The 16191-nt window shown below is 26.9% G+C and overlaps 1 protein-coding gene across 1 annotated transcript in view; it reads right to left on the bottom strand.

Annotated features, from left to right (window-relative positions):
* The window catches only part of LOC126897246 (limbic system-associated membrane protein-like), a 228785-nt gene that overhangs the window by 15319 nt on the left and 197275 nt on the right, over window positions 1-16191 (bottom strand). The window contains exons 4-6 of the mRNA XM_050670713.1: window positions 13713-13834; window positions 11342-11492; window positions 3775-3872 (exon numbers count right to left, since the gene is read on the bottom strand). Coding sequence (XP_050526670.1) covers window positions 3775-3872; window positions 11342-11492; window positions 13713-13834 — 371 coding nt within the window. The remainder of the gene's footprint in view (window positions 1-3774; window positions 3873-11341; window positions 11493-13712; window positions 13835-16191) is intronic.

The following is a 16191-nucleotide window of genomic DNA, read 5'->3' on the forward strand; positions in this document are numbered from 1 at the left end:
TTTAAATATGATGATTTGATATTCAATAATATACATATATATATATATAATTTGTGTATAATTAAATTGACTGTAGATAAATTTTTGAATACTAATGGTTATTCTTTGAGCTGTTTTAAGTATTGTAATGATTGCGTCACATTATACCCATACTTATGTGTAGTAGTAAGCGCGGTTTGTATACAACGTAAATTTTAGGGGTTAGAGCAATATACTGTTATTTAATAAATCATATTACCTTAAGTTTAGGCATTTATTTATTACAAAACAAAAGCATAAAAATTGGAAACAAGGATAAAGTCAATAAAAATTAACATATTTGGGTAGCATTGATTAATTTAATGTACAAACTGGTGATTGGACCTTATACAAAGAACAACTAAATGACTTTTTGGAAATAAATAAAATAAAGCCAATTTGAAAAAAACATCATTAATCAACAATTTTGGTAAGATGAATACAAACTAATAAGAAATTTGTGTACGCCAAAATTGCCTGGTGAGAAAACATATCATTAATTATGAGATCTATTAAAAAAACATATTTTTTTTTGAAAATTAATATCTTTTGGGAGAGAAATAATTTTTAGCAAGAGAAAATAGTGTCAGTTTTAAATTTTTTTGCTAGAATTTTCAGTCATCTATTAATTGAAAATTCGGAGAATTATTAGATAACATTCTTTGGAACAATTTTGTACTTGGCTGAAAACAAGGTAGAGACAAAGACTGTATTTGCGAAGTCGAATCGAATGAAAAAATAACTATTACTGAACTGGTTGAAATCGCTATATTCAAAGAAAGTTACGTACAGAAAGACGGGGATCACAACAGCATCAATAGGATTTATACTCAGCAGCAATTTTTTGTTACCAGAACGAGTAACAAAACATATTCACAGCCTAAGTCGAAGTATTTAGCCAAATCGAGTGGCAGTGCAAAGATGTCATTCAATGAAGGAAGGTAACCAACAATTTAAATCACGACCCGGGTCATAAAATGGTAGAAGTCCATGCAAGACTTGTGGAAAACTTCACATGGGTATTCATAGTTGTAAATACAAAGAATTCAAGTGCAGACTTTATAGAAACATTGGTCATTTACAAGATATATAACTGGTATATAAAATGACTGATGAAATAACTGAGTTTATTTTTGTAACGTGTAATAGTGTTTGTTACAAACATAGTTTTCATTACAATTACATCCAAGAACGTCCGCAGAAATTTGTCAAGATAGGTCAAGAAAAAAAAAATTATTTTTTCTAAATGTTTCACTAAAAATACTGTAAAAACAAATTACAACTGACATAACGGAAATTCTTTATTTCTTGGGCAATTTCTCAGAAAATAAAACATTTTTGGGGATCTTACGCAAACAGTTGATTAAGAATAGATCTATTCAATGGGATTGGGTTTATTCAAATAAACTTATCAAGTGGAACTTTTTCCATCAGATTGCAATGATTCCTCAATATTCCACAAAGTAGCTTTGTCGAGTAAAAATCTCATAGATGGTGCCACGAATATTCGCTAAAGTTATATTATGTTTCAAAAGCAAGTGATAATATTTTGTTGGATTTATTTTTGAAAATATCATTAAGTAACAAATAAAACCAGCACATGACTTAAATCGGTTTTAGACCAATTTTAAACCTTTTAATACAATAGCTATAAGTATAGAAAACCATTATACATGTTACGTTATCGTTAAAGAAGAAAAAACAGTGGGGTTAAACAGAAAAAATTTAAGCGGAATACCTAACAAACGTCACGTCGTCCGCAGTTAGCAAACTTTTTGGAGAAACTTAGAAGCCGTGGCAAAATTAATGACTCGGTTAATTTATTATTACTTGCCGTGAAAATAGCGGTAAGTTTTCTTCTATCTCCACTCGTACACTATCGTGTGGCGTTAGAAATATATTTTACCCATAAATTGTAAATTAAAGGCGTGAAGCAATAAAAGACAGCGGCAAAAATAGCTGTTTACCGGTTGATTATCAACATATCTGTACAAGTCCTACAGTGTAAAAACTATTCAAATATTAATCATAATTGCCTCGTGCATTAAATGTCATATTCAAGTACATTGGTACGCACACAAGTATAAATATATAATTGTTTAATCACCATGCAAATATTTTCTATTTATATTAAGAATTCGGATATTTTCAAAAGGGAACCGATAATTAATTAGACATTTTATACGAGAAAACATGATGTAATTAATATTAATTTTAAATTAGTTGTATTATTAAAACAACTAATGGTAACACATTTAATCTGTATTCGTTAAGTAAATGGTTCTATAGTGTGCAAGTCACGTGCTACATTGATAACCATTGAGATAACACTGTTAAAATTATGATTCAAATTATTTTTTTAGCTGTTGTAACGTTTATTTTTTTTATTTAACGTTCTACTCAGGCGACTAAATCTTCTAGAGGGTCGAACATTTAATATGATAGTGGGATTGGGTTAACTAATAGACACTGTTACTCTGGGGGACACTAAATAACCACAATGTGTCCCTACAATACCAAAAGAGATTTAGTTAGTTTATAGGGATAAATGATACGAGGTTTAAACGTACGCTCAACATGTTTTTCTCCACGATGTCTATTTATACAAATTAGCAATTTAGGTCAGATTGCTGTAACGGACATTTATTCGATATTGACAAAAATGTCCTTAATTCTTTTAAGACGGTCAGTTAATCAAATGTTGTTTTCAGTATTGGAAACCAAGGAAATATTTTATGGAGCGGTTCGACTGAAGGATATAAGTAAAGACAAAATTCTATTAGGTGCAAAACCCTGGAAATTTGTTCATTAAATTACTGGAGTATATTGTTTTCTATCACAAGTTTGTAAAGTTCTCGTTATGTTTCTACGTTATTGTTCTTTTGGAAAAACAATTGCCGGATGAATAGTGCATTCACAACTTTTATTTCTCGACAGACATACAAAAACAATGAGTTTCTGAATTACCATAGATATATACTTACATATAAACACGAATCTCTTCTATGTATTTTGTATACTACAACCTACTCGTGTTTTGTAAAGATATTATATACTGAATAAGAAAAGGGTGCAGTAATAAGGATGACATTTTTTTTATGTTATCATATAAATCAGAGTTTCGAGTGGAATTTAAATAACGTGTTATCGATTTATGTTCCTTCATATTGACTACAAAAACTGTAATATATTTTTGTATACTGTAATAATAATAACATTATTGTTTTTAAAATGTTATTAGAAAAGAACTATTTTTCATTAATTTAGTTTAAAAATGCACTTAATCGAATAAAAATGAAAATTATCATATCTTATAAAAACCTTTATGTTTTTTCTATGAGCGAGTTATCGATAAGAATAGTTATAATTTTACATATATTCACGACAGTTGAAATATACTTATTAAGTTGCAAATATGATAATTCAACATTCGTGTGGTCATAATTTTAGTTTTGTATTTGATAATCGTGTTATTAATGTAATAAAAATTTCAGTTTGACTTTATTTTATTCAATCAATATATAATCAAGCATAGAAAATTGTATTGCCAATAATAATTATAGATACAGTGAAAATTGGAAGAAATAGTTATAGTTTTTTAAAATTTATTAATATTCTAATCTATGTAAAATAAAATTAGTTGATAAGTATATTGAGTTCAATGATTTCAGATGTTGCAAAGAGTAAAAAATAAATTATACACAAAAAATTGAATTTTAGAGAATATATTTTAGTATAAAATTATATTTTACTTACTTCTGCAGGAGGCTCAGCGTGAACAATGCACACGATTTCTGTTTCACGCCCTTCCACTGTAAATACAACAGATTGTTCTTCTTCTACTTCTGGAGGATCTGAAATCGAAATATGAATAAGATTTTTTTTTTACTAAAGAAAAAAGCCGCGGCAGCTAAATGGCCATTAGCTAATATTGAACAAATACGAAATTGTACAACTAAAAAAATAAATTTCTGACATTGAAAAATGATCACGAATACAAGTAATAAAATACGTTTAAAACACGAATGAGTACAATTTCATAAAATTTATATTAATGGAATGTGTTTACGTGCAAAACAAATTAAATTGTTTTTTAACGAAAAACTTTAAAATTTACAGCGAGAATACTGATTTTTTTAATTTTAGAGAAGTTTACTTTAAATTTAAAAGTAAAAGTCAAAATTGAAAACAAACTTTAAAAACCATATTAGTAAATATTTCAGTAAAAACTAAATTTTTGGATTTGTTATTATAGTAAAGTTTGATATAACTCGTTATTAGAAAACAATTCAACCTGATTATTATTCTTTTAAAATTAAAACTACCGGAATGTTTTAAAAGAAAAATAATTTTATTATTTGTACAAGATTTGCAGCGTTTTGAGTCAATAATGTTAAAAAATAGCCTCGGTTTGTTATTAAATATTAAAAAGTACCAAAACGCAAATCAACTACGTTTAAAATATGTAATTCCCGTCAAGTAAAAAAAAATAATAATAAAGAGATTTTTATCCTTTTTAATTAAATCCGGTGTTGGATGTTTTTTTATTTGTGGAATTTTTAATTTTTAACCCTGTACAAATTCAACGGGATCCGTCGCTTTAAAAGCCGCTGGTAACCACTATATTAGCATATAATCATGTATGCATAACACCCACGATAATCTAAATAAAATGTTTAAGTAAAGTTTTAACTAAGTGCACGGGGTTATTTCATACTCTAATGGTATTAACAATTAAACGAATGTAACAAATTCAACAATTTATAAAATAGAACAGTATTGTATAAAAGAATTGTAGATACTATTTTTGCAAGAAAAATAGTAATTTATTATTGTGGTTTGAAAGTAATTTATATTTTTTGATTAATGGAGATATCTTTTATTAGTTTTCCTATATCGAAAAAATGTTTATCATTAATATTGAAGTTGTTAGATATTTTAATAAATCTCATTTCGAAAAAATTCTTAAATATATGAGAGTTTTAAAAAATCATTTATAATGATATTCTTTTTATACTAGATAACATTAAATTACATACTAGTGAAACTATAAAAAATATTAATGTTTCAGTTTAAAATATAATGAAGCTTAAAAATATAAAGATTTAACTGATACAGTTAAATTAATAATAGTTAACAATTACACAAAATCCTAATGAAATTAATAAAATAATAACTTGGTGTTTAACTTTTACTAGTAAAATCAACCAATCGTAGGGATCGTAAGTAACTCTAGTTTTTGAAGACTCATATGAATCTTGTATTTGATGAAGTCCACGACTCGAATAAAAGAAAGACCAGAAAGTCGAAATTTCAAGCAAACACAAACTTTACTTTGATATATGTTTGTAGGAAGGGCACGTGTGTTTGTCCCTTATGTTCTGATACGGATTGTTCAGTTAGCTGTGTTTCCATACTCACATGTACAATCAAATAATAAAATCAACTTTGGTCTTCGTAGATAGACGGCAAAGGCGAATAATATTGAGTAAGCTGTGAGTAAACACACGTGGACGCAATACTTGACAAATTCAACAAATAAAAAAACTACCAGTATTTTAATTTATTATTATTTATTTTTGAAAGAAGTACATTTAATTAATACAAAACAATTAACAAAAGCAACCCGTTTACTTTGTCTTAATAAACATTTAGGTTTAGTTTTTAGAAGCAATATTTTTGTTGGAAATTACTTAATTTTGGTACTATACACGTTAAACCTTTTTTCATTAATTTTGTTTGTCGAGTTACATTTTTTAAAAGTAGCGAAATGAAATTTATTTTATTTATTGCTATCAGTATAATAAAAAATGAACTAATGTTATTCGTACACGAAACTCACTCTTTTTCTTTTTTAAATATGCTTTCATATAATGATTTCCAATGAACAATGTATTGCTGGAGCGAAAATCTAATGAAACATATTTAGTAAAAAGTGAAAAAAATGCATTGCTCACGATAATTTCTTAAAACAGAATTATTAGATTTGTCAAGCATGTTACAAACGATATTGTTTGTGGGCAATAAAGAAAATGTTTTGATCATTTTTTTGTTTTGTTCCATATGCTTCTAAAGAAATGTTTTCGTTCAAATATTTAGTGGTCACGTGAATTTCGGGAGGGATTGAGGGGTGCAAGCCCCCAAATTACGCCCTTGGTTTCTGTCTTTATAAAAAAGACCTAAAAACTGATATAAAATATTACTTTAAATGTTGTTTTATTTACATTGTAAGTTTATCAAAATAATTATTTTCTTGGTGTGTCCGTTTTCTAGGTAAAAAAAAAAAATTCAATTGCAATTTATGCGTTTTAGTAAATATAAACCGATTAAATAACAATTTTACGGGTGACACAATATGTAAACTTTAAAATTAATGCACATAAATAATAAAAAAAATTGTAATAAACGAGAAAAAAAGAAATGCGTAAAAACTCTATACATTTTTTTTAATTAAAAAACTTTCAAAATGGTTCTATTGAGTTCTGCGGCTATGTTGCGTTGTAGGGTTATACAAAACAAATATTGTTAACGTAAAACATTATTTTGCTCTTAATATAAAACAGTATAGTTATTAAACATTGCGCCTTGACGTTTTGCGGTAGATCATTCATGCTAAATTTTGTTTTTCTTGCCATACATTCGCCAGGGATAGTTTAAAACATTCCATCTATTTGTACATTTATCATAAGTTGTTATACAGTGTACAATGATAATGTTCTGTATAAATGTTATGTTGAATGAATTTCCATTAAAATAGTGGAATCTGGAAATGTGATCATGAACTCCATTTTTTTTTCTTTTCATTATCTTTCATTAAATTTTGATTTTACCTTTGTTAATACAGTATCTGTTAGAGTAATTGCACAAAAAATCCAACGACGTTTGAGTTTGTTGCATATTTCATTGGTAATAAAAATATTAGGGCGTAATGGCAAACGTTGTAACTTAATAAACGCGTTACAATATTCTTCCAATGTTTGCTCATCCACTACTCCTCTAGGCTTAATCATTGTATGTGTTTACTTTTGTTTGTACATTGTGCAAAAGACATAAGGCTTTTAATAGTTAACCGTTCATGTTGGAATGCAATGCTTGTTATGACATGAACTTTTGTTTTTGAAATAAATGGAATATATTTACGATTTTATCTGCAATCAGTTCGTAAAACAAAAGTCGTTTTAATTTTCTTGTATAATTCAGATCAAGAGATCTATTGTTGTATAAGGTCAATTTATATTGAACGATTTAAGTATTGTTTTTTGATTAATTGCTAAATATTATCCTTATTAATCTCAAAATTCATTGGAATTGAAAGTTATTATCATTTTACATAAGTTTCACGCCAATTTAACTAGTACCTAATTCAATAACTAGTGTTTAACTAGGTACTATATGGACTAGTACATAATATTATAATATAATTACTATAATTATATTAAAATATAATACATCAAATATAATTACCCGTTTAGTTGACCTTATAACTACTACAATAATGACTTAATTTTATTGCTATATTGCGGGAGGCATTAACAATGTTCTTAATGTCCCCAATACAATTTATATGATATATATATTACAATAAAAAATATATATATAATTAGATAAAAATTTAATTGGTTATTTTTAATATCAATGTAATATTTTAGAACCATGTTTTCTATTTGTTTATAGTTTTTTGTACAATTTTATTTTAAGGGATGCCAATGATCTACTAATGTTCGTGAAATGAAATGTGGATTTTTTCTTCCTTGCCCATTTCGTAAATATGTTATGTAAAGAGTCATCCGTTTATCATAACCTATTGAATTACTCACAAAATAAATACGATATTAAAAGTAAAACTTTTGTTTTTTTTAATTATATATATTCTTGATTTATCAGTTATTAATTACTTTTTAGCATCATAATTTTAGTATAATTTGAGTTTTGATCCATAATATTCTCGTGAATTATATACATTAACCCTTAACTAATGATGTGTGGAATTGGTATAAGAAAATACTGATGATTAAATGACACATCGGTGAAGTTAATAGTTGAGAGTTGAATAATCAAATTTTCTATATCATTAAGTGGAACAAATGATAAAGTTATCAAAATTCTCACATTATATCGAATCGTCACGTCTCCATATTGATTGACAAAAATTATAAAGAAAATAATAAATTATAGAATAGGTTAATTCACAACTTGTAGCGTTCACGGCAGAACGAAAAATCGGACATTACTTCTTATTTTGGTTAAAAAAAATTGACAGGAATTCTCTGGCTACACAATATTTTAATATATTAAATATCTATCTGTTTTTTCTGTTTTCAGATTGCCATACAATATACCAATGAGTTTTAGTGCTACTATTTAATTGTATTATCGTATGTATACAATTATGTAAATACACAATATTCGTACAGTAGTGGAGCAAAATGTGTGACAGGTTATATCGGCGTGAGCGACTTGTCTCCATTGCACACTATCGATTATTTTTTAAGAATATATTATGCAAGTTTCTATATAAAAGAAATTAATTACATCAGAAACTATTGGTTGTGTGAATAACAGAAGCAAGAAGATGGTAATACACGTGAATGGAAGTCGTTCATATACAAACCGGAATTATAAAGCACTAAAGTGCCCTATTTTTCTTTGCTTCCGGTATTCTCGATATATCGAAAAGATATAAACGTTAGCAAACTTAATAATAACACACACACAATCACACGTCATTAGACACTACAAATTGTCTCTATCCAATTTTAGGAATATATTTGAGATACATATTAAGTAAGGTAATTATAATTATATGTGATTGTTATATCATATTCTGTGTTTATTTTGATAAAGGAATCTTTGTAACAAATAATATTGATTTAACATTAATCGATTTATATCATATTAATCATATATAATTGAAATTTATAGGTGATACTAATTCATATATAAATTTATATTATTAGTATTAAAAGAAAATTACTGTGTAAGAATGAACATGTTACCATTGTAGATAATTAAGTTCCATTTTAGGGTCATTTAGTCCATAATAATATCATGAATAGTGTACAGTTGACAAAATATTAATGAAGTCGTTTTAATGGTAATAAAGTTATTAAACACTCTATCTGCTGTAATAATTATTATTCAATCAGTATTTTAAACTTCAGGACATGCCATAAAAACTGTTCATCTGCTAATGTTCTACTATAAGAATTGAATTTAACACAATCATTTAAATTTCTTGGAATGGTCTACCAATATTTTGACGTCTATTTACCTTACTCAGCAAGTTTTGTCTTTCTGGCAATAACGATTATATTTCTTCATTTATAATATTCTCAGCCTCTCCACGAATAATATTTGTAGGTTTCGGGTCGTTTTTGGACTCGCTGTTCTATTCGGATTACTGTTTTTGTCGTTTCAGTTTCGGCGATGTTGCAATATGAGATGTTTTGTTGTTCTATTCTACTATTACTTATGCAAATTGCGTTTCAATATCTTTTAATTCATATCTCTAGTATACTCACTGCCAATTTTCGTAGATAACAAATAAAATTGTTGACAGTCAAAAGATTTTGATTTTCGTTCGAGTTTAAAATGAAAGACATTTCAAATGTGTAAAAACTACAAAAATAAATAGTTGGGTCTAGTATAGATGATGTCTAACAGCGATTAAAATCACTATCATAAAAAATGCTTCGATGCGAATCTGTAGAAAGTGTTTAATTTAAAAAGATTAATGGATTATTCCAAAAGTTACATGATCTCCTATTTATTTATTTATTTCTGATTACAAGTTTTATGATTTAGAAGTGTAATATAGGAATAAATAAATATATATATATTAATAATATATAAATATTACTTATTATATTAAAAAAATCGTATTTTTTTTTATTAATTTTGATGTCTGTTTTCACCATGAAAACAAAATAAAGTCAGAAATTTTGTTTTTCATAATAAAGTATATCACATTAGCTTTAATTTAAGATATATATAAAAGTGTCAGTATTTCCGGAAGACTTTCAAAAATTAAGTTGAAAAAGTTCTACTTTCTATATGCATTTTTAAGTTTTGAACCCCCTCTGTAATAAGGGAGATGGTCCGATTTTAAAAAAAGTAAGCTGAATGAAAGAAGTATATAAATATTATTCCTCATAAGAAAAGTGTATTGATCCATACATTTTTCAAAAAGTTATAGAATTTTAAAGTTAAAAATGTAAAATATAAAATCGAGAATTTTAACACAAAAATAGCATAGGGTAGCTATTTTCACCGCGAAGACAAAATAAAGTCCGAAATTTTTTTTTTTCATAATTAAGTATATTATTATGAATATAACACATAAGCTTTAATTTAAGGTATAAATAAAAGTGTCAGTATTTCTGAAACACTTTAAAAAGTTAAGTTGAAAAAGTTAATTTTTTATAAAAAAGTTGTCATTTTAAATCCTCCCCCGTGGACAGGTAAAGGTTCAAATGTATAAAAAAAATATATCAAATGATAGGTAAGGACATTATGCATCTATTAAAAATATATATATATATATATTGATTTGTTCAATGTTGAAAAAGTTATGGCAGTTTTAAGTTTAAAATTAATTAACTAATAGCTTGAACCTATGCACTAAAATGTGTAGGAATAAATATAGTGGGCCATAATATGGCTTACGAATAATTTATATAAGTAGATTAAACAAATATTAGATAGAAAAAAAAAATTAAAAAGTAGACATTATTTTTGGGGGCGTTACTATTATATAGATATTTTTTAGTAAACAATTAAATGGTCTACTAAAAAATGTTAACGGAAAAATGTTGTTAGACAACTAAATTTATAACAAGTCTTAAGACATAATAATACTGAAGATTCGTTTTTATATACTTAGGGATTAAATAACATCCAACTGAAATTGGTGCTAAATTTTAAATACTTTAATGAGCTATAATTGATATTCTGACTCCATAATTCATTTATTTTTATTTTAGAAAGCTCAACAGGCTAAATGATATAATTGTTTCTTGACAACAATGAGTTTTCCTCTGGGAGACTATTTGTTATACACTTGCCGTTTTGAATTTTCATGAGTTTAATAGTAACTGTATGGTGGTATTGTTAGTTTTTATTGTTTTAGTTGAAATTGTATTAAGAATACAAATGAGCTAATTTATAAAAAATATAAATAACATAAAAATAGAAAAATACCCATATAACAAACTTTAGGCGTATATTTATTATATTAGCAATAAATTATACAATTTTTAATTTTTAATGAAAATTTTGCCAAATAATAAAAAAGTGTTCCCTTAATTTTTATATTGATACTCACATAATATATTTAGGTCTATCTGTTCAGTGACAGCATCGCCTATGTTATTGGATGCTGAACATATATAAATCCCATCGTCATGTCGACGAACAGATTTGATGGTGTAAGTATCACCAGTAAAAGTTTTTTCACCACTCGGTAACATATTGTTCTGAAAAATATAAAATTGTTTTATAAATTTTAGCTCAGGTCAATATTTCATCACAATACGTATTTTGTAAAATAATTACTAATATCACATAAAGCAATTTCCATATCAGTTATATTGATTAATTTTTAAGTATTTTGAATGGTTCAAATGGCAAAAGCTCATCGAAAATTATTTTATCGTATAATTTATAGTGAAATGCAATTGTTGATTTTATATGAAATTACTATACTGAAAACATTTTTGTCGTCGGTTCTATTTTGTCCATTTTATATTCTGCCGGCAAAAGTGCATCTGAGATAGACTTAATTGGCACTAGTATTTATGTTTTAGTGGGTAAGTGATGTGACGTGGTGATTTTTTCAAATTACCAAGAGTAAAGTGGTCTTACGGGTAAGACAGTATGAGGTAAGTATAATTATTTATTTTGACCTACAGCATTTCGGTATATACTTATATACTGTCGTACGAATGTTTATGTGCCCAGCGCGGCGATTTCCCTGTTTTAAATTCCAGGCAACATCTGATGTACATAATTTAGAGTCCTATTCATATCCACCACGTCCAAACAACGAGCACGCGAGAAAAACACATAAAAATTTTCCATCGAGGGAATGCTGACGGTCGTCCACGGGAACTCACACGCTGACAATAGTGGCGCAAGGGATGTGTTATTACTCATTTCACAGGAGTTGCGTACGTAAAGACGTTTTCCATTATAGGGGACATAAAGTTAGGGGGGTCGATGTTCAGGTAGGGTTGATGGCTGAAAGATATATTATTATCGTTTGACTTATATTGCCTGTAGATTCTGCATATTAAGTCCGCTAGGCTATGCGTCCTCCTTTCAACGATATAATGTCTGCGCGTCCAGAGGGTATTGTGAAAAGTAAACATTTTATAAGAAAAAATTTCACTCGAATTTTTATGACACATATCAGGTAAGCACAAAAGATAAATTCAACAATAGATCTCAATGTGTTTAAATTACTTTTGACGTTCTATTAAATACCGTCGGTAGATCATTGTTAATAATCATTCGGTTTTATAAAAATAAATTATATTTTAGTTTTCAAGTTATGTATTTAGTAAAATTGTTTGGTTTAGATTGTAAAAAAATGTTAAAGTAAATTTATTTATTCCTGTATATGTCTTTTAGGATGAATAACTGACATTTATTGTAGGTATTTCTAAATTTAAACTTGTGTTTATTTTAAGGAAGTATTTTAATCAGGCCTTTTTAAACAAATCCAGAAGAATCATGTAAATTTCATCTATTTTTTCCTTATTGTAATAAAAGTAAACTAAATGATATTTTTTGGCTTGAAAATAAATACATAACGTGGTATGTTAAAATTATCTACGTTTTAATATTTTCAATTATAAAATTGTTGTAATGCAATTAGTTGTAAAATAATTCATTAGGTTAAACTTAAAAATAAATTAACTAAGCTAAAACCAAATAACGCTGATATTTTAAAGTAGTTGTTGGTTAATATTATTTATATTATTGTTTTATCTAAAATGAACAATAATTAATGTGTTGCAATATGTTTATAAAACACAATGATAATTACATTATTTAACCTATTCGAGTAGATTTATTTATTAATTATTGACTAGTCATTAATTCATGCGAACGATTTTGCTATAACATAAAACATATAAAACTAAAATATAAATGATATCCATTGAATTTAAAGCCATTAGATGTAATGCCTCAATAATTATTAAATGACACACTAATCCCCTATAAAAGTGTACCTGTGTTTGCCTAAAGTAGAATTTATACTAAAAATAAATTAAAAATTATAGAGTTTTTATTTTTATTTTATATGAACATTAAGTTATATTTAATTTTACCATCTAAATAATGCTAGAATAATAAGTCTTCCAAACATCAGGTTACTCTACCAAGTAAATAAATTCATATGTTAATGTTATTGATTGAAATTTTAACTTAAAGCAAGTAAATACGATTACCGTATAATTCAAGAACAGTAACATTTTCCACATGGTAAAGATGAAAATATTTTGTACGGAATAACCTTTTTTCTAATATGTGCTTACATTTTTTACAATCTCGTTATGTGAACAAAATTTCAAATATTTAAAAACAAAAGGGTTGTATTGATTAAAAAAATTCGATGAAGAAAAAATAATAATATTTCTTGTTTTATTAAATCTTTATCGTTTTTCTAAAAAATAATTTAATATTCTTACTTTTCTGGACCACGTTATTGTTGGTATTGGATTTCCAGTTGAATTACACTGTAGAGCTACATGTGACCCTTTCTTAGCGCTTACTTTTCCATTTAAAGTTACTCCAATCATTCTTGGCGGGACTGTAAATAAATTTAAATATTAATATTTCGATTTGTTCAATTAACGTTTATACAGAATAGACATTATCTATTATATAGAAAAAATGATAAACCATTGTGTCACGAGTCATGAGTAACACTGATATTTGTCTAATATGGAAAATAATTTTTTTATGCTGATTGTCAATACAAGTCACAATGCTTGGAATACACAAAAACTAAAAGCCTGTAGAATACTTTTTTAATGAGAAAAGTTTGTGTACAATACATACAATTTAAAACAAAACTATAATGCATACTGTTTTAGTTTTTAATTTTCAGAGAAAATCGTTTAGTTTAGTTTAAATGATCGCTGTTAAAACTAAAGAAACTCTTATTTTATCGATCGAATAATTACTATGTTTCATTATAGTTTAAGACGGCTTTTGTCGAATATTGATGTGTTCTATTGTGATATAACTACTAGTTTACAATAATTGGTAAATGGCTAACGTGAAACATATTAAACATTAATCATACGTTAATGTACATTTTGATGTCTTAGTTACAAACATTATCCCAAATGCTTTTCAGTTAACTAGAATGTCAAACTTTGTTGAATGTTTAATAGGTGCAAATATTAATGTTTTTCAAACTTTTAACGCCGAGAACGTTTTAGCAGATATAAAAGTTCCGTTTAAAGTTAAAAATAGTTGCTCCTAGAATACTAACTTGTGTCGCTTTATACATTGCATTGTTTGACGATAACTCAAGAAAGTAATAAAAGTAGCCGAGTGATATTTTTGCAAACTTAAATTAGAAAAATTATTCTAAGAGAGGCATTTTTATAATTTTCTTTTCACAATAACAAATAATGTTTTTCGAACGTACCACTCCAAAGATTCCGAATCATAATTAATTGTAAAAAAATAAGCAATTAAATAAAATTTCCGAACGTGCACAAAAGTGAAAAGTTGTCCGAATAATTACCAAATAATGTATTTTATTTACATATAATCAAATTGCTTTGTTAGACTTTTTTTCTGGAGCTAATGTTCTTATTTACCCGGTAGGTTACACGGTTACGTTTTATCTTTATTACAGTATGCCTGTAGTGTAAACGTTCGGATTACCCGTAAAGTCCATTTGCGTTGTTTGAATATAATAGTGGAGGAAATGAAGTTGGAACAAAAGACATCGGAATAGTACACCGACCGTTGAACACTGTTTCGTGTGCAACACAGACTGTTGGTTTTTATTTCATCAGTTTGTTTCTTTTGAATATTTTACAGACATTACATAAGTGACTCGTAGAATATCTAAGTAAATTTTAACAATTTCACCGTTATATTCAATTGGTCTGGTAATGTTACAAATTTATACTTTTACTAAAATTAATAAAAGTATATAGTACTATCGTTAATACGATATGAATAACTCGTTTAGTTTATAATAAAATTGAACTGCTCTAGAATCGTACGACAAAAATGACTTAGCTTATAGTGTATGTATAGTAATAATTTCAGCACTGGATATTGAGTTACTTAGATGATTAAGACTGTTTAGACACGAGTATCCGTTTTTGTCCAAAACGAGTGAAATTTAAAACGTCTCATTCCTAGTTACGACATAAAATTTGATTTCAAGACCGTTCCGTTTTCCAATAACGAAAACTTATTGGTTCGGTTTCATTTACAAAACAATGACTCCACACGTGGATTACAATAATATTTTCGAGGTTCTTTTATCGCAGCAAGGTTCATAAGTATAATAAAGCGAATGAATGTAAAACAAGGGAACAATGCATAGCTTTCCTTTAGCCGGAAAATCATTGTTTAGGCGGTGTAGTAAATTAAACCTGAAAGTTATTCCATGTCGTATCGTTGTATTCTGCTTCTTATAACATTACGAACTCGTTATACTGTACTGACATTCTCGATATTAATATCTTAAACTTGTCTTTTCAAAAGGCATATTGACAAATGTATGATCAAGTTGTAAAAAATCGATTGAATGATTCGTGACATCCAAATCTTGTCTATAGATGTATAAAGACTTTAATGTAGAAATTGATAACAGTCACGGGTATATCTATTCTAGTAAAAAAAAAAAAATATTGGCCAAAAGAAAATATTTTTGGTGAAAAATCAGTCAAGTAACCTTAATTTTGAAGGTTAAATTTTATAGGAAACTATCCATTAGCTCTAAAAATATCAATTCAAATGCATATTTGTTAACGAATTTTGGACAGTTTCCTACAATTATAAACCATTGAAATGTTAGCGTTTTAAAGAAATTAAAAATTAATTTATTCATTTTATATTTTAATCAACGAGACTTTTCCTGTAACATTGATTTTTGGTTATTTACGAGGAACATTAAATAAAAGGGGGCACGAG

The sequence above is a fragment of the Daktulosphaira vitifoliae genome, unplaced genomic scaffold, assembly GCF_025091365.1.
Source record: "Daktulosphaira vitifoliae isolate Bord-2020 unplaced genomic scaffold, ASM2509136v1 Scaffold_2, whole genome shotgun sequence".
NCBI classification, from domain to species: Eukaryota; Metazoa; Arthropoda; class Insecta; order Hemiptera; family Phylloxeridae; genus Daktulosphaira; species Daktulosphaira vitifoliae.